The following is a 20641-nucleotide window of genomic DNA, read 5'->3' on the forward strand; positions in this document are numbered from 1 at the left end:
TAAATTTTAAGATTTGACTAATTTTTGCCCTGGATAACAGGAGGCAATTGCCACTCACAAACTCCAGTAAAAACAACTATCGAAAAAGAAAGATGAACGGATCTGGAAAGATGATGATGTGATTATGCTACATCTGAGAGTACTAGAAAGTGCAGGATCTTCAGGAAGGCAAGATACTAAATTATCTTTGAAGAACTACTAAAATTGCCCAGACTTACCACTACTTCTTCAGTTTTCTCTTCCTTTTTTAATTCCTCTTCATCAGTTCCTGCAGCAGCTCCATCTTCCTCATCACTGCTCGAGGACTCTAGGATTTCACTTATATCCATTTTCCAGTTCCGAGGAACAACCTTAGTGCTGAGAAATGTGCTTGCTTCCTGTAGCCCTACAGAAGAAGGGGCCCTGGTTTTATCTCATCCATAGTATTCACAGCCACAAAGTATTTTTAATTTTCTTTTCACATTCTTGTAAATCACAATTATGACTTAACCCAAAATTGGAATTAAGTAATAAAATACGAAATTCAGCTTTAAACACTCAAGTTTACAAACTTCACATTTTGAGACTGTCAGAATTTAAAAATCAAGTGTCAACAGCTCAAAGAGTTTAGAGTTGAACATACATGTTGAGAACATACATCTGTGGGATGTATCCATATTCAGCTGTTTTCTAGGCATAGATCCCCATGAACACTACTATGATTTACACCTAATTATATGAATGGTACAAAGATGGGCATCCTATACTCTTCCACATATATTCCATCCAACTGTAAACCATTCTGTTTTCTAAGGGATAAATACTGTAATAAAGTTACTTAAAAAACATAAACCCATCAGTTAGATCAACTACTATGACTTACTTTGTTCTTTTCAAAATACTTCCATGTCTTAAAGTTGAGATTGTACAAAAATATGTAAATATGTTCTCGAAGAGCAATGCCTAAAGAGATGCTACATTTATGTTTGGAACAGGAAAAATACAGTAGTGAATGAGGGAGTGATGGGACACAGAAAAGTCACACTTGTATAACGGGAATATCTCAAAGTCTTTTCCTTGAAGACGTGCTCCAATGGGAGAAAACAACAAAGCAAAACAGACCCAGATAACCTCAAAATATGCCTGCCAGTCATAAGCCTGCCAGTCATAATAGAAGACTTTAATAAAGATGAATCAGAAGAATACCCAAAATAGGGACATACAACAATGCCCAACTAACAGATCAACTACTATGACTTACTTTGCTCTTTTCAAAACATAAAAAAGGCAAGTCAACAGGTTTTAATAGCTGCTGATTAACCTCCAGAAATCTGTCTAAACTCATTTTGTAAAACCACAAGTACCTTTGCTTCAACAATATTCCCTCATCGCAACAAATGTCACAGCCCAATTAAAATTCCGATCAGCAAAGTAAAAAATTCCCTTCTGTTTATCTTTAGACTGGCATCTGATCTTTTTTTGGTTTTAAGTTCTTGTACTGCAAAACACTTACAAAGAAGAAAGTAGAAATCATTAAAACCACCTCTAGCTCTCATTTGTAAGTATTATTTTAAATCTTTACTTATTAAGAAGCTGTTCTGTACCTTTACTCAAACCAAAGGAACTATTACTGAGTGGGAATTTTTGTTGCTAGGTAGGGGTTTTTTCTTAGTTATTAATAAATATGTTTTAAATATTTCTTCTTAACAAATTTCATGTTTTGGGGTCTAAAAACAACACTAAAAGTTTGAGAATTATTTACATTAAAGCTCACTAAAAATAAGGATTATTGTAGTCACACCATTCATCCATCCATAAATCAAATTCTATAATTAGACTTTTCAATCAAATATTAATCAAAGGCAGGCTGTTCTAATAAAGTTTACACATTGCTATCTGGGTATTTTTAATGTGAAGTCTCTGTTTTGAGCAACAGCACAATACTGGTGTTAGAAGATGTAACTGCACATTCCATTGCTCAATGCCATTTCAAATACACTATCTTAAAAATATTCTATATGCTACCCACAAATCTGGGGAGGATCAGAATAAGGCAATAAAAACCAAATAAACAAGACTTCTATGTGCTATTTTAATAAGGCAGCCATACCCAAAGTTTCTCTAATTCATCACATTTAAAATTGTTTGCAAAATACCCAAGAGCAATTATCAGAAATCAACAGACCATCATTTATCTGCAAAAGTTAAAAGTACAACTTCATGAGATTTCCTTTTTTTGAACACTGAGAATTTATTCTAATTTACCTTTCTTAGGAGAGGACTCAGATTTTGGTAAGTTTTGAACATCCAGTTCTTTAATGTCTTTTCTTGCTACTGAGTAACTGAAAAAGAACAAGGTTCTGTTACAATTTGTAAATCACAGTAAAGTAAGCATTTGCCTTAGAAGAACAGTGATGTCTAAAACTGGCAAGATTTATCATTCACTTTCAAGATCTTTTCTAGAAAATAAATGCGTAAGACACTTATTACTGTAGGCCCTAATACAAAATTCAAACACAGTAAGTTTCCCGTCTTTCTGTGAAACTCAGACACTAAAAGAGCACTTGTAATTAAATAATTAAGAGAAGTTTGTAAAGCTTTTGTATTTTAAATGTTTAACCTGCACAAATCTGCAAATGCAAAATACTCCGCACAGCAAATAAAAAAATCTAAATAAATAAAATATTGATGTGAAAACATTCACATCAATCAACAACTGCTACCCAAATAGCATTCTAGCTGAGATGAAAGAAATATTTATGCATTTCTACTAGCATAGAACAGTAAAACCAAATTCAAACTGCAATGATAAACAGGTTTTATTTTTAAATTACAAAACTGTTCTCACAGCAAAATATATGGCAGTTGCTATGTTCTAGTTACAGTCAATATTCAGTTATTGAATTACTACAACAGAAATGCTAGCCAACCTGTAAGGAAAGCCTTACAAGTGAGTTACAAAAGATTTTTCTTCTTCTATTTCACAAAAACTGGAGAAAAACCTCAGGAATTGGAGGCCATCACTTCCTGAAGTTAAAGCCATAATACCATCAGCAAAAAAAAAAAAAAAATGAAACAGCAAGTCTGCATTCTTTTCCAATAACATCCTACCTTCAGTATATAAAGAACCACTTACCTAGAAGGCTGATGATACATGTCTACACTAACAGGCCAAACTGAAGGAAGTCTTGAGTTATTTGAAATATGTTTTAGTAATCAAGCACTCACACCCTACTTAAAAATCAGAGTTATTAAAAATCACAAATTGTTCACTTTTAAAGAAAGGGAAAGAGGTGTGATAGCCGGCCTTTGGCAAGGAAGTTTTTAGTTACAGTACATCGAAACAGATGCATTAGAAGTAAGGATGAAGAGAAATAAAGGGACCCAGCTTTAAAAAAGCCGGCTTTATACTGTTGAATATATTTTCCATAAGCAGCACAGACATCTCTCTCACTCTTCCCCCTCCTTCCCCATGTTTGGGGGGGATTGGGGTGTGTGTGTGTGCGCACTAATAGGACCGATCTTTCTTTCGGCAAGAATCTTGGTTCAGATTCTATAAAAAATTTTAATTAAAGTTACTTTACATTCACTTTTTTATTAAAAAAGTAAATTAAACACTTTTAGACTTTGCTATTTAAATGGTCATGGACATTGGGCACTGAAGGCAATGCGTCAGATATCCAAACTACAACAGACACCCATAAAGGCATAATAATTAAGACATTAAGAAAACTAATTAGAACCAAAATTCACACTTCAAAGAACAGGAGTCATCCAAAGTGTTAACACTGGAGGTTTTTTGAAGTTGTTGATTTTTGGTTTTTTTAATAAAGAAACATCAGAAACGTCAGTAATCCAATGAACTCTTACTAGACCTCACAATGTAAAAGTGGGCAAGTAAGCACAGCAGCAGTTAACTTGAAATGGATTATGAATGACAGATGTGTACAACCAACTTTACACAAAATTGTACCCTGTCCTTATGGAAGAAATAATTCCTTCAGAAGCAATGTGTAATTAGTTTTGCATTTTCCTTCCATATACATCTAATGAAAGCAAGCTATTACTTACAATTTGGAATCTGCGAAGGATCGAATTAAACACTGGTCCTTTTTCACTGTGACGTCATCATTACAGCTGGGAGACACAACCTGAAGTTTCAAAAAAAACCCAACTTTTTTAAAGCAAATAATAATAAAAAAATAATAATAAAAAAAAGCTGATCCTGAAAGAAAGATGGACAGCAGGAAAACTGCTGTTTTCCTGTTTCTTCTATGATAATTTCCAGTTCTGAGAAAAGAAACCTATTCCAATTTGTATTACTAAGGCCAACAATGACAAATTTCAAGAAGCAGCTCACCTCAAACTATGAACTTATGAACAGCCACAAGAGTTTGCAGTTTCATTTGTAAACTCAAAACTCATCTACTGGACGACATCATGGGTGCCTTTTTATTCATTTTGCTTTTTTTCCCCTTTCTTGTTCACACAAAACCTGTTTAAAGCATCTGTTTAAAAAGTCACAGATCCACTTATTTGACATCAGCTTTCAAACTGAGAGGAAAGTAGTACGGGTTTTTTTCTGAGGTGTGTATAACTCAAGACAGCATGGAATCCAGTGCATCCTTCCACAAGCAGTATCATCTCTAAGTCTAAAAAGGTAATATAAATGCATTTGCAGTATTTGTATTACCACAAACAGAACACGTTTACATTTTGTTCTAGACCATATACACATACAAAGTGTCAAAAGCGGATGAACTTCTGGGTCTACAAGGATACAGTGGGAGCTGTGGCATCCCAGTCAGAAGTTTTATCCCAAAAATCAAGATAAGACATTCCTGGTTTTCAGCAGAGAACAGTACAGGTGCATGTCCTTCAGTAACTTAATCCCCTAGTTGGAACCATGGTAAATTAAAATCTGTCATTAGTAAAGGGATATACAACAATCACAGCGCATACAACAATGACAGAATTCACATTTCAAACTGAGATATATACAGCTGGGTAAGCCAGTGTCAACTATTCACTCTACATTACACTATCATGTTCTTTCATGAAAGAGAACATAACTGGCCGTGTAGTTAACTGCCTCTTGATCCTGGATTCATGAAGGGAAATAAAATCTTAAACTAAGTCAGGACATTCTAACAGCTGAGCTAATCCTGAAGACTCAAAATAAAGGACTTTAGAATATACAATTAAGTAAATAAAATATGCAAAGATTAGTGAACCAAATCTGACCAATGGTCTACATAACAACAAAAAAAAACATACAAAAATCTGCACAAAAAAAAACAACAAATCCCAAAACATCTCTGATGGATGACAGAAAGTGTGTATTGAGCTTGTCTGACAATACCAGAAAGATTACTAACGAAAGCAGCTGTTAATATTCAACTGTAAATTCTTCTGTGTGATGAAACTGCAAAGTGTTTACCTCTGCAATACAAGTCCACTTGTACTTGAATTTATTTAATATATATTTATTATCAGCAATGGCAATAAACAGACGTATCCTATATCTACAGTAAAATAAAAATAACCAACATCTACTGCTACAGTAACTGGCCATTTATGTATATGCAACCATGAAAGCAACTAGTAGTTCATAAAATTGAAAGTTTTAGGAAAAAGGCAATCATTAAATACAAAAAAAAAATTCCACTGCAATTAAAATTCATAAATCCAGTTGGTCTTAAATAGCCCTGGAGTGCAATTCCTAATGTATCTTATTTTTAGAAGAAAAATATCATTCCTTATTAATCATTATATGTGCAGTTTTGAAAGACTTAAGAGGTTATACATAAATATTAATCTTTGCTTTCAAACTCTCCAAAGATACTGTAGAAAATTTGTATTTTTTGCAAATATGGGCAGCAGAGCATAGCCTGAGTACATTTGCAACTGCTGGAAATGTTGTGAAGTGTACAAACCACTCTATCGAGGAAAACCACAAACACCGTAGCAAGTCAGATGACACTCCTGTCTAAAAAGATAGTTATACTGTGACACTAGAGATGTCAACATCTCAGGCAACTTACCAAAGCCGGATACCAGTCTGCCTTTTCAGAACTACAAGTCACACTCACAACTTTGCCAAGCAATTCATCATTTAGACGCCTTTTATCTTCATCCTCTTCTTCACTGCTTTCTTCTTCTTTTTCATCTTCAGTACTAAATTATTAAAACACACAGTATTTTAAAGTTTTTGTCTGAAGTTAATATTTGAAAGCAAATACAGCTTACAACCAGATCTTTCTTCCTGTTCTGCACAGCTTCAAAAACAAAATAATTTTAAAAGCTGAAATTGCTTGAAATACACTTAAATATTAAGTGCACTTACTTAGTAAGAGGAATTTTGTAGAAATTCTTTCCAAGTAGTATTTTACAACAGCATCATGTTGGAATTGGAGGCATGAATCAGGATTTGATTGTGCACAGACATGAAACAAAGAAAAATAGTATCTACCCCAGAAATTTAAAACCACTTTTTTCCTACTTTGTCCAGTATAAAGGTTAAAAATCCTGTTATTTTCTGACATGAGCTCCTATTACACAAAAGAAGCACAAACTTAAGGCTACTACAAGCAAAACTCCATCAATTTCATAATACTGCTAACATACAAATATGCCTGCATGAACTGAGCTACTTAAGTCCATAAGCTGTGCATTCAACTCATATGACAAAGGGTATTCAGACCATTCAGTAGCATTACTTCAGTTTTAGCGAAGCACACTAAAGGAAAGCAACAGAGCACTAGCAAAACTCACACAGGAAGAGAAGACCTTCTTCCTCTATTAGACTTTTTCCCAATAACTGGAGTTCCAAAGTGCTCTGGGTTGGTTAGTGGCAGTTGATCAAGTGTCTACACAGAAAAACAGGAAACAAAATTAGTTTGCAATATCTTATTATAAAAAATATAAATTAACCACTTAGTTTCTACTGCATATCCATCATCGTCTTACCTCACTTTCTGCGAAGTGCCTTTCTCCCTTCAAGCATAATGAAGTTCGTCTCAAGGTCCTCTCATCACCGTCATCAAAAACTAGTATGAAGCCAAGGAAAAAAAATTGGTACAAGATGATCAGATCTCTTTCCCAAGCTGACAAAACAAGTCTACTATTCATCTCACAATCCAGAATATTCTCTGAAATGTGACCTCACAAGCAAAATTAGAGGTGGTATTCAAGATTCAGCTTCACAACAGGTAACATTTTCAGATGGAGATTCAAGCCAGTATAAAGGATATTGGATGCAACAATTTCGGTCTAATTTAGACATCCTTCTTATCAATACATTGCACATTTCAAACCATAGCTACTGCCTGCATACCAATTACAATCTTTGGGGTTTATTGGGTTATTTACCCTGTCCATTTCTTTCTTACTTATGCTACAATCCTCCCTCTTGCTACAACAAGCACCCAAAAAAGCCACTAAGTGGAAAGAAAAAACCTTTGCAGAAGTTTTTGCTACACCATCAGTGCTGTGCTACCAACAGACTGGGAGCCCTGGACAGGCCCCTTTCAAAGAGCACAGGCAAGGTGGCTGCAGTCTGGCATTCCAGTAAGGTAGAAGTTTATTTGTATGAGGTCAAAGTGCAGAGTACTACTCTATATTTAAAGTACTTGAAATGTGCTTTGTCCACTAGTGAACTTGGGGGGGGGGGGGTAGATGGGGGGGAAAGGAAGGAGTTTCAAGTGTTCTGCATATCAGCATGACGATTTTGACATACTTTAATTAAGAGATCTCTTGAGCTAGCATGAATATCAAATATATATTTATTGTTAGGTTTCAGCAATTGGTTGCAGCAAGAAAAGCACTTTCATTTTTCAAATAACTAAACAGAACAGTCACATTTTCATAGTCTTAGATTAGAACCACAGACTGCAATAGTAACTATATAGAAAGGTACGAACAAAAATTTTATTAAGCTTGATAAGCTTTAACAGTCCTCCATCTTCAGAGTACCACTGCTGTGGTATGGTTCACTACTGAGTTATCTTAATGGCTTATTTTATAATCTGTGCACATACAAAGCAACCAACCTTTCCCCCTGTCCACCAAAAGCCTAATATTTTAAGAATGGCAGATACTGATATGCCTAACTGGCTATACTAGTTAACAGTATTTTCAAAACTTTTAAAATATCAATACCAGTAAGACCCATCAACCTCCACATCAGTATGTTAGCCTCAAAATCTTCTATTTGGCTTACAGCTCACAAAGTCACTGCTGTGACACTTCACACTAATGGGAAAACAAAGGATGAGCTCTTCCCCTCTGCATTACCAATTCAGCACCGGCACCCATTGATCAGCTCAGTGCAAACACCAGAGTGCTCAAAAGAATTATGAAGTTCACCTTTGTCACAGGTTTACATTAATGAAAAAAAAAATCTGTATCCTTGCCACCCCTCTGAAGGTAAAGTTCCATTACACACTCCAAACCTGTCACTCAGCAGCTCTCTGCACACTTTGATAACAATATTTCAGGGGTATATTTTTAAGCTTTTGGATGATTGGGCTGGTTGGTTGTGTTTTCTGGTTTTGGGGGATTTTTGAGTGTTCTGTGAACCCTACAGTGTGTGTCATTTCTCATCGCTCTCAAGAGACTTATAAGCAGATTTACCACCATTATCTTTTGCCAAACACATTTAGAACTAAAGTCAAAGTACTAATTTTTACAAATGATCATTATAGGAGACAAATGGCTGCTGATTTTCAACAGGTAACTTTACTGAAAAGAGCAAACAGAACACAATATTTGACAGTAAGTAAATAAATTCTTAAAATTAGTCTAATTTATCTCCAATTTTGGAAGCTCTATCTATTTAATTAAAACCAGTATAGTACAGGAGAAAAAACAAAAAAAAAAAAAAACAAAAATCAAACAAACCATTCATAAGCCAGCTGACATAGACCATTTTTTCATCCCTAAAAGATAAATCTTACAAATATTGAGGGTTAAGTAAAATACAAATTGAAACACACTAAATACTACTTCAATTATGACAACTAAGAACTGCATGAGATATTCTGCTTCCCTCAATTCCAAACATGAAAGTTAACTTAGAACTTTGAAAGTCACAAAATTAGATGTTTGCAACCAATATGAGGAAACTATAGACTGAAAATATAACTGCAATTGCTGAAGTGTCACCTTCATAAATCTGTATTTCACTTTGATGGACAAAACAATGTGGAATTAAAAACAGATAATGCTGCGTAATTAAGTTTTCATTACCACTCCCTGGACCCAGAGACAATGAAAGTGTGCGTACGCTTTCAGAGCCGGCACTCAGGCTTTCAGTCCTATTCCCAGTCTCATACATGAGACAGATATACTCCATGCCTCAAAAGCAGGCCTCTTCCCACAAGCCTTTTCCTGCCATGTCTCTCAGTTTTCTCTAGGTGAAGGCAAATAACTGGCCTGTTCTACAAAAGCTGCTTGTGCCTTGCTGTACAGGGAAAAAGTGCCAGGCCACTATAATTTCCAGAACTAAAACAGGTGGACTACAAAAAAAAAAATAAAACAAACGCCAACCCTAAAACCCCTTCTGAAACCCTTCTTCCTGCTCCTGAAAAGAAAGCCACTCTTTCCAAGAGAATGGAGTACTTTCTCTCATATAAGCAGTTATCACCCAGCTTCAGGAAAGGTCTACAGCAGAAATTCTATAGGCTGTATTCCATAAGAAAGAATTTACTGGATGGTACCAGTTGTGTTAAAGGAAGGAAAACAGGAAGAGAAGACAGGGATGTATCTCCCCATAAACATGTAACATAGTCATCAAAGGATGAATTTACAGTGCTACAATATTTACATCAACCCTGTCCTTCCAAAGAAACAAGTATGAAAAAGCAGAAGGCCTTTAAGTACTGCCATTGCCTAATCTTGTAGTAGGCATGTACCTGTGGGGAAACAGGGTGTGCCAGCTGACTACTTCAGTAAATACTTCTGGAAAGAAAATTATACCTACTAGCCAAGAACCTACACATTACTACTTAAAAGTCAATATAAAGAAGTAGGAAAGACAGAAAGAAAAGCAGCATTTCTACTGGCCACAGGTCTTTCCTCCAAATATGTTGTTGAATGACGAACACTGACAGAAGGGGAAAAAAGATGACTAAGCAGCACAACCTGGAGAAGTGTCTCCATCACAACGCTTGTTCTAGTCCCGAGAATAGAGTTCAATATGCTCTGTATGGAACATATTTTAACAGTGATAACAGAACAGAATTTTTGATAATTTTGCTGCATCTCATCCTGTAAATATCAACAGGAAAAAAACAGAATTGATTCCCCTTCACCCCTGTCTGTGGAAACCTTAGCAAGCCCCAAGCTATGACAGAAAAACAAAGCTTCCCAGTGAGAATCAATGCAATACTCCCCCAAAGTTAGAGGAAAATTCCCTACATTAAAAGTATCATAAAAATGCATTAAACAATGCAACTTTCAACTCACTACTGATTAGCAGGTATTTTCCACTCCCTGCCTGCAGCAGGCCCTTATATGCTTTTAACAAAAATAATACTAACCCTGCCCTCATAGAAATGCTATCTCAACATCAGTTCTCACTTATTTATATAACAAATATTAACAAGTCCACAAATCAAAACCATTTATAGGAACTGTGAAGAAACTCATCAGAAAATACTGCAGATCAGTTTAACTATAACTTGTTTATAAATACCCTAGCATTAAAATTAAGTCAAAAAAAAAGAAAGAGAACACAGCAGGACACTAGTGATAACATCCTCATAATACTTACGGTATTACTTGTACACAGAGCAAGTAACACATGTAAGTTTATGTAATAATAAGTATATGTAATACATAATATAAAACAAGGCAGTCCTGTAAGGGACAAGTGAATAGGGAAAGCAACACTCAGGGCTATTTATTTTTTTTCTCATTCCCCATCCCATTCAGAAACTTTTAAATCTACCAAGACAAAAAAAAAGTATGTACCAAGCAGTAAAAACTGCCCCAATGTCACTATGCACATTCAACTCATTTTTACCAGCTGCCTGACAAAGTAACTGCTTGCAAACTACCAGAGATGCTATCTATGAATATATAGATAAATGTGTGCAAGTTCCGTGTATTTGTGGATTTCAGCTGTGGAAACAGTACAGAAAGTACCAAGAGTCATGCAACACTTGTTGAATATCCTTGCTGACAAGAACTGTACTAATTACTGATTCATCACTGTTAAGAGGGCTCAAGAGCAAGATACTGCAGCATATTGTGATACTGGAGAGACTGAAGAACTCAGTTTAACAAAAAAAAAAAGATGTAATTTTAAATAAGCTTCAGTTCTGCTGGAAAGTTTGTATGAAATATTCCTGAAAATGCGTAAGTGCAACCTTTGAGTCTACTCACAGAAGACTATCCTATCTCCCTACAAACAAAACCCTAGTGCCTGAAACTTCTGAAATGCCATAATAATATTACTATTGTACACATAAGGACATTAGAGAAAAATATTCTACCTCCTTGCCTTCCTTACAGTGTTGTTTCTATGCAGTTTACTATCGTTTTTAACACTCAGTCCACATTGCAATAAAGGTGGTTTTATAACCAAAAGCTCTCTCCAGTTGATTGGTAACAAGGTTCAGTTAATACTTTTCCACCATCTCATCTATCCCGCTACCTGCATGTCACCTGGCACACAAGCACAAAATGTGGTGCTATTCTCTTTTTTAGACTCGCCCGAAAGCAACCAACACAGCTCTTGCACAGTTTTTACACACCACAGGTGCACCTGAACAACAGTAGCTATACATGGAAGGACTTCATGTACAAGGACTCCAAATAAAGGGTTTTCCTTAAAGGTCAGCCAAGCAACATTTTAGAGATGAAAAGAATAAATTTATGGTGGGTGAGGGTGGTACAGAGCACCAGCGAAGTGTAGGCAACTGGACCATGCCCTTGCCAGACTTGTGGTTTTGGATTCCTGAATGACACATGCACAGTCTGAAGATGAAGTGCTGGGATGCTTCTGGGATGCAGAACTCAACAGGATGCTGGTAAGAACCGGTTAAACAAGCCACACAAACATGACTAGTGCCGTGCACATACTACAGTGTGCATGCTCTTCAAGTTATGAAAAGACAACCCCCTGGCATTGATGAAATCACGCCACCACAACAGACTGGTGGGAGGTGATGGCTTTTACCATGCTTCACACAGGAATAAGACATGTTGGGAGCTTAAAGTTGTAGTGGAGCCAGAATCACATAATTTTTTTCTGTTAGAACAGGTATCTTCACAAGGCATCAGAAGAGGAAAACTTTTCAAAAATAGAAAAAAGTTACTATAAATAGCTCCTATTCGCAACCCTGCTCCTGAAAGTCCTAGGACATAACTGTTGGCTCATTTTCTGATATTCTCAGAACTATGAACTGGGATTTTCAAAATTCACACAACTTGAAGGAGGACCAGAACCAAACATATTTCATTTCTGTCATTTGCCCTCCTAAGCAGTACCTCAGAGTGATGCAACTGGTGGCTGAGACTATACTTCATTTCCAGAACAACTCAGACTACCCAAAACTTTACTTTCTCAAGGATGAGCACTTGGATATCATAACTCCTCTCAGCACATACTCACTTAGCATTCCCTGGAAACTGCCATAGTGACTGTATGAGAGAAGTTATCATCACATGAGAATCACTGAATAATTAGGGTTGGAAAGGACCTTAAGATCATCTAATTCCAGCCCCCCTGCCAGAGGCAGGGACACCACATACTAAACCATGTCACCCAAGACTCCATCCAACCTGGCCTTGACCACAGCTAGGGAGGGAGCATTCACAACTTCCTTGGGCTGAAGATAGTACAAGCAAAGGTATGTGACTGAGAGAGTTGTTTCAGAAGCAGTGTATGGCTTACAACACAGCCGAGGTTGGGCCATGCTGATGTATAACACGGTGCTAGAGACAAAAAAGGAAGAACTCTGTTGGCTTTGCAGACTCATGCAGTGTAAAAAGCAATGAGAAAAATAATTTCTTTACGACTCTGCCATTCCATAACTTAGAAGGAAAAAAGACACATCTTCTCTTGCATAAAACTACTGGGTGAAGCCTAAAAGCCATAACACTCAAAAAGTGAGGAATCATGTTTGCTTTCACTCTAAATAGTATATGGAGCCCTACTGTTGACAGCAAAGTCTGCTAGAAACTGCAAATGCCTCTTGTTCTTCCCCTCCTCCGTATTTCCTACCCATTTCAAGGGAAAATTACTAAAAGTTAATACATATTTTCTCTTTTGAAAAACTTTTTCATGACATTAGGACATGACAAGGCACAAATATCGATTTATCTGATCTGTTGGTTTGTTGAGGGTTTTTTTTTTGTTTAAAGTTGTAGATACAGTTAAATCACATATACTTAATACGATCTAAACACATACAGATTATTGACCTGAGCTTTGTGACAAGATAGATGTCACTTTCCTTTTGATGGGGCAATGAAAAAGGCTGTTCCAACAGCAAGTCTTCAAATGCTTGCTCAACTGAAATATCATTTCTCACTTTCATAATTACATCACTTCTAGCTCTCTAGAGAACTGATACAAAAGTGTTTCCTTAAAGAAAACATGCATAAGGATTTCTGTTTTCTGAAATTCTGGTAATGCTTGTAAGATTCCAGAGAGAATGCGAAAGAAGGAAAATAAAACTATGCACTCTGTAAGGTGTGAGCTGTGGTTTCCTTTTCCTTTTTCAAGTTTTTTCAGACATTATTTCAGTATTTACCTGAAGCATTTTACAAGTTAACGGAGAATCACATGGATGGTATGCTAAGTATGTCATAATTCAAATGTGGCTCAGCTGAAAGCAGATCTAATGCCATGCAATTATCACCTAGCAATATATTCAGCACTTCAAAAGCATCAATGCAGCACTTTAAAAATTGTAAATTGAATTAATTCAGTTTAAGTAATAGCATTTTAAAAATTAAAATATCATAGCATCACAGAATCATTTAGGTTGGAAAAGACCTTTAAGATCATGGAGTCCATCTGAGCCATTTGTTATCGAAATAACTTAAACCACTATTACTGTCATCCCACTTAATATCCAACTGAGCAGATGAAAGGGCTGACTGGTGCAACAGCATCTTCCAGACACTGTTAAACTGTCACTCCAAACAGCTTTTGTTTCTTCACCTACTTATACTGAAAAGCTGAATTTCAAAACTAATTTCAAAAGTATTTCCAAATCACAGCTGAAAATGTCAATACAAGTAAATGGGTACAGCATCATCATTACTATGTAAAAACGGGTGAAAAAGTGACCTCATGGCAGCTACAATAAAAATAAATCCTTATTTATTTTGGCCACATGAACACTACTAATAAATAGACAGGAGATACTGCTACAAGAGACTAACTGATCATCATTGTGACTCTTTTCATTATGTTGGTGGCAAGTGAGCAAACTCAACACAGCATTTCTACTGGTGACTGAAACAGAGAACCTAATTTAGAAAAATTAACATTATTACTTCTCACTAGACATTCATGCAGATCATTTTGGTGGATTTTTTACGTAACTGTACTTAATAGTTTGAAAACATTTGTCTGTGTATATTCCTGGTTTCCCTATCCGCATCAGTCTACTTCCAGATCACAGAGAAAGAGATGCTACATAATACTGAGAAAATAGTACAGGAAAAGCACATACTACCAAAACCCAAGATTTCCCTTGTGCTTTCCATCTCAAGCCTGACTACTTTCAAGAAGACATTCTAGAAACCTGAAGGTTATTTAATCCACTTCCCTCTCAACTCTTTAGTTTTCACTGAACTGCTAAGTAGCACAGGCCACCACCTACTAAAAGGAACCAATCCAACTCTGCTTCACAGCAGCATAAACATATACCTAATATATACCCCAAACTTTCTATGACACAATGGAAGTAGCAGGCAAAAGGTAAGGCTTATTTTTCACACCTCAATATTTCTACACTCAACCTTGAATATTTCCCCAATTTTAAAAGCAAAATAACCATTCTAATGACACAAGCTTCATGATCTGCTTACTCTGGACAATAATACTTGTGCTTTCAACACCAGTCAGCACATTACCACACACAACTCACAAAAAAAGCTTGTAAAATCTAAACATAATTCCAATGTGTTACAACTGTATTTTCATAGTCATAGGTATATATATTTTATGTGCTATATTACAGCCCCGCATGTTAACTTATGGTAAGATTACTTAAATCCCACAATCTTAGTACATTTGCATATGGAAAACATAAGTTTATTTTACCTATTTCACCTGTCAAAAATATTTTTAGGGGAGAGAAAATGACAGTAATATCTTAATCCATTGGTTCAAGGTTTTGCACTTTAAAAAAAAAATCTATAAAGTAAAAATCATGGTATGCATGATTTCTCTTTTACATTACTGGGGAGAGTTCAACAACTTGTTAAAACTAAAGAACAATCCACTAATAGAGGGCAGAACTTGTATTCAAAATTCAAGTAAAGATTTTTAGAAGTACGCTGCTCAAAAGAAAAGAGGGAGGGCAGGAAAGGGGAGAAAAACCAGACAAAATTCATCCCTCAAAACTGAGGAATTAAAGTTTATCTGTCAAATGTAAGATGACAAATATGTTTGTTTTATCAATTAATAACTGAAAGCTTTTTCTATCACTAAAGCAGCAATATGCAGTGTTGGTTTACTGATGTAAATCTTCTGGTTCAAATTCAAACAGAATTACCTAAAAATGCTACTTTAAAACTAAAATAAGTGAGTTTTATAATACAATACTAATTCATAAATCATGACATTATTACTACAAGACTGTGTTTCTTATCTCTCCTGTATCAGAAAGGTGAACCTCTAAGTCACCATTGCAAAATCATGCAGTATAAAAATGCAAGAAGTCCAGTGCTTTTCACTGAGTTATGTCACACCACACTAAACTACATAGATTTTAAATCTTCTGCACTCCAAAATAATCCTTCATTTTCTCCCTGACCTGACATATGCTACAACTTTACAGCTAAATTTACGATTTTACAGCAATGCTGTAATCTTGAGTGAACTTTGTCAACGGGCTTATATTTAAAGCAATGCAGTAACAATGATAATCATAAAGTGATAAATCCTTCCAAATGATCTGCAGCAAGAGACTTATCCTGATCCCACCAAAGATGACATAACCTCATCTACTGCAATGGAAACATTAGATTACTGAAATACCTTCTTTGTAACATAAAAAAATGGATTAATGAATCAAAATAATTGGTACTTTGTGTGAGAGAGGACTCCTCAGGAGTGTATGGAAGAACACAAAGTACAGCTGAACACATTCGGTATAAAAGGCAGCCAGTAAGAAGCACACAGTTCAATTTGTAAGTACTAGTCTCAAAAGCAATGCTGAAGAGTAACATGTACAGGACAATTAAGAAAAGCATGTTCCCTCTATGCTACTATTAGTGAACATAATGCTCCACTGCTGTAAGCTGTGCAAAAAACAAAAAAAAAAAGGTTCTTGCAAAGCTCTGATTCAAATACTTGCAATGAATTTGTGTTCAACATAGAAATTTTGCTGACCCTGCATTCTGAGGTTTCTATTCAAATAAGTGAAAAAGCACGACCCTCGAACATGACAACCAAAGTAACTTTCTATTTCACTTTAGATATAACCAGTCTGAAAATTATTTTAAAGCAAAAAGTAATTCATGTTATAAATTCATGCTCCCTTTGTAAGGTGTGATGTGTCAGTTCTTTTCTTGAAAAAGAACAGATCTCATATTCCATTGCTTCATATAAAACACAAACCTCAAGGAAAAAAGGAGTGCCTTCAGAATGCATAGCGGTATTACCAATGCTTTTTTGTGTACAAGATTCCATTTAGTGAAAGAGAGCTAGCATTTCAGTCATTCATTACATGCCACAGGTTTTCAGCTAAAGTACAATTACAAGGCTTAAGTCTTAAAATCTGCAAAAATTATTCTGAGTTACAGTGAATGAAACTGGCATTAGTTGTGCAAATAAAACTTGAGTGTTCAGCTCTGCAATTACTTGTGCAACAGCATCCCTGAACATCAAGTAATTATTATTCTGTTTTAAATGGAAAAGGAAAGAAGATCTGGAAGACTTAAAAAAGGCCCCTCCAAAAATCTATCTCAGATCTTGCAATGTAAGATGCACTTACTTAAATCACTTGTAATTAGAAAGACTGTTTAAAGATTACAGATCATAAATGAAAGCATGTGGCTACTCACCTACAGTATACCAACTAGCATCTGTCAACTTGCTGATAACAGCTTCTTGAAAGGATCCATCAGGCATTTTGGTTTCAACCATTGCACCAACCTGCAAAGAGGAGTACCTCACAGTTACATGTAATCCAAATCTCATAATGAAGAAAACCCATGGAGGCATTAATTCTTCCAGCAAGCCAGCCTTTTTTTTTGTTAAAGACTCATTTTAGCTAAATGCTGTTTTGTAAAATTTAGTTACTTAGCTGCTAAGAACAAAGGTCCGTAAGTACATAGGCTGAACTGGAAATAGAGTAAAAAGCAGTAAGAAACTCATACCATCTAAGCATGATCTACATCATCTCAAAAATAACATGAAAGCTAATTAGAAATAAATATTCAAAGTAATTATTACTTTATTACTGACATGCATGCACTCCTCCTATGTCCCACAATTTAACCACTGCTATACGTATCACTGTCAGAACTTCAGTAGCAGCCTACAACGTGCATTAGCATTCTTGCAGTAGCTACAGAGAAAAGACAAACCCAGAAAAGGTGATCTCCTCAAAAGAGCTCTATTCAATATTTGGCATTTTGTAACTCAGCTATGTATTTCAGCAGACAACTTTTACATATCACAGAAATACAAACCAACACACATTTTTATATAAAATACATCAACTATTTAAAAATGCAGTTAGAGCAAACTAACTTCAATTTACTATTGCCTAGCAGGCCTGAACTTCATAATCAGGTTCTCAATCACTTATAACAAGTTTAAAAGTTTTATTACTTACGAAAAGTTTTATAACTCGTAAGAAGCTACAAAAATCGTGTATGCAAAACTGTGTATGAAGTATACTACATGGAGAAGCATGAACAGCTTCTAAAAGCTGCAGGAGTTAAGACTACCCAGAATTCAAACGAATGAAAGTGATGAGCCTCCTGTTGATTCAAATTCTGTACAATAGCACTAAAATTAATAATTTTACAAATTATGTGAGCACAGTGGAAAAAAAAAAGCATGCAGTGTACATACTCTTAGAGGTCCTTTCACTTGGTCATCTTGCACCAACTGAGTTGAGTTATCCCCCTTCAGGACCACCTGGAAGATATTTGTGAACTTTTTTATATGTATCCTATTTTTGATAGCACACAAAAAGCATATGAAACTGCATTAATAATAACAATTAGGAAAATAACATCTTTATAAATCAAATGGACCCAAACATTATTAAACACAAAACACTTGTTTTACTGACAGGGAGCCCCAAGTACCACTCTTAATATTTGATATCAAACATCATCCTTAGAGAGGCAAATCAAACACCAGCTATTCCAAGGCAAACACATTTTGATGTGAGTGTGGATATTGATTCAATCCAGGTCACACTTGGAACTGGACTTCCAGATCAGGAGATTAAGCAGCCTTTTTTTAACTCTCTCTACTTTGACTGTAGCACTTCATTGACAACACACTGAGTACTAAACTACAACCAAAATAAAAAGGTTTTTTTATTAAATATGTATCAAAAAATCATGTAATTAACCACCATTTCTGCTACCTTTTATGTCAAAGATGCAAATCATTATAAGGGTAATGAAGGTAAGGACCAGTTACAGTATCAGCAAACTACACTTCTCCCTTTAAAATCCTACATTTGAGAAGTTAACATAAAAGAAGTTAATGTAAGCCTAAGCAATTTGAATCCCTGAGTCTGCAGATTCAATTATGAACACAAAAGATGGATATTTAGATGTCAACACTGTTAACAGGTTGTTATCATGACAACACCTATGGTGCTTAAATAAAAAATTAATCCAAAATTCCTGTTTCTTTTCAGGAATCAAAAGATCCAGAAGCTTCCTTTCCACTTCTGAAGATGTCCAGTTTTCCGCCTCCCTCAATTATTCCCCAACCATAGTCTAACACTGTAGGTTCATTTATAAATGTTAATACACATTCAAGTAAATAACACAGTTCATGCAAATTTTATTTAACATTTTCTATCGCACTGAGATGGATACAGGTTGTCCTGCTGCTCAGGAAGACACTACTAATGTTTCTGGACTCTGTACTTTTGGCAAGTGTGCCGGGGTGTGCCTGCATGCTCTTAAATACAGCACCAAGCTTGCCTTATTAAAACTTCACATGTTACAATATAATTGAGATACAGTGACAGGAATTTCTACCAAGTCACAGCAGCCTCATATACTTCAAATCTTATCATGGAGTCATAAAGCATACGATTCTAATGAGAAAAAGAAGCTCACACCTCTTACAGTTCAAATACTCTATCAGACCAAAGATACAGATGCAAAATCAGATGTCAGACTAGGAAGGGCAGAACCCTGCTTCCTACAGAGCTTCTTATTAACACAGGTTTCTAAGAAGATCGCAGATTTCTAAAAGTACTCATTAAGAACAGGGCAAAGACTCCAGTATCTGAATTGTTTGGGGGTTGGGGTTTTTTTCCTACTTATGTAAAGCACTCTAATAAAGTGATATGAGCTATAGGTGTAATTTAAGAAGCTGATACCTTGTTCTACTTGATCTAAGCATTAAAGCACATGAAAACTTTTATGTGTAGTTATTAAAAAAAAGATTTCATCCATATTAAGGGGTTTTCAGTCACTAATTACTTATTTACCTATTTTGGACAGTAGATCAGAGTAGGAAGTGGAAAGATTTTGACAAAACAAAGTAGTACAACAATTTCTGTATTTACATTGAATGTTTGACTTTCATTTAACTGTATTTTATTCTTGTTTTCCCATGGTAATGCTTACAACAGTACTGCAACATCAAAATAATGACTTACTTGTTTTGGTGTGACACCTGTAAATGGGAATGAATGTTATGTGCCATCTGAAGGGGGCCTACAGGGATGCTGGTGAGGGACTATTCATTAGGGACTGTAGTGATAGGACAAGGGGTAACGGGTTGAAACTTAAAACAGCAGAAGTTTAGACTGGATATAAGGAAGAAATTCTTTACTGTTAGGGTGGTGAGGTACTGGAATGCGTTGCCCAGGGAGGTTGTGAATGCTCCATCCCTGGCAGCCATCAAGGCCAGGCTGGATGAAGCCTTGGATGATATGGTTTAGTGTGAGGTGTCTCTGCCCACGGCAGGGGGGTTGGAACTAGATGATCTTAAGGTCCTTTCCAACCCTAACTATTCTATGATTCTGTGATTCTACTACACATAGGTAGAAACTCACAGCCAGAGCATGCTAGTTTAGAAGCAAGAGCTAGATACTCAAAACGTAAGGGATGCTATCCTGGACATTTCTAAAACCTGGTCTAAGAAACTAATTGTTACTGTCTTTTTTTTTTTTTCTATTATGTTGACTTATTTATTTTGGTGTTGCCTCTTAAGTTCTAAGCTACCAAACTGAGAAAGTTAATAGGAATGAAATGGAATTTCTGC

The 20641-nt window shown here is 35.7% G+C and overlaps 1 protein-coding gene across 2 annotated transcripts in view; it reads right to left on the bottom strand.

Moving 5' to 3' along the window:
* The window catches only part of ARID4A (AT-rich interaction domain 4A), a 50211-nt gene that overhangs the window by 26776 nt on the left and 2794 nt on the right, over positions 1–20641 (bottom strand). For both annotated transcript variants that reach the window (XM_005143895.3, XM_005143894.3), the window contains exons 4-11: positions 18251–18316; positions 17233–17323; positions 6949–7028; positions 6754–6848; positions 6024–6156; positions 4051–4130; positions 2245–2321; positions 219–385 (exon numbers count right to left, since the gene is read on the bottom strand). In XM_005143895.3, coding sequence (XP_005143952.2) covers positions 219–385; positions 2245–2321; positions 4051–4130; positions 6024–6156; positions 6754–6848; positions 6949–7028; positions 17233–17323; positions 18251–18316 — 789 coding nt within the window. The remainder of the gene's footprint in view (positions 1–218; positions 386–2244; positions 2322–4050; positions 4131–6023; positions 6157–6753; positions 6849–6948; positions 7029–17232; positions 17324–18250; positions 18317–20641) is intronic.

This window comes from Melopsittacus undulatus, chromosome 4 (genome assembly GCF_012275295.1).
Source record: "Melopsittacus undulatus isolate bMelUnd1 chromosome 4, bMelUnd1.mat.Z, whole genome shotgun sequence".
NCBI lineage: Eukaryota > Metazoa > Chordata > Aves > Psittaciformes > Psittaculidae > Melopsittacus > Melopsittacus undulatus.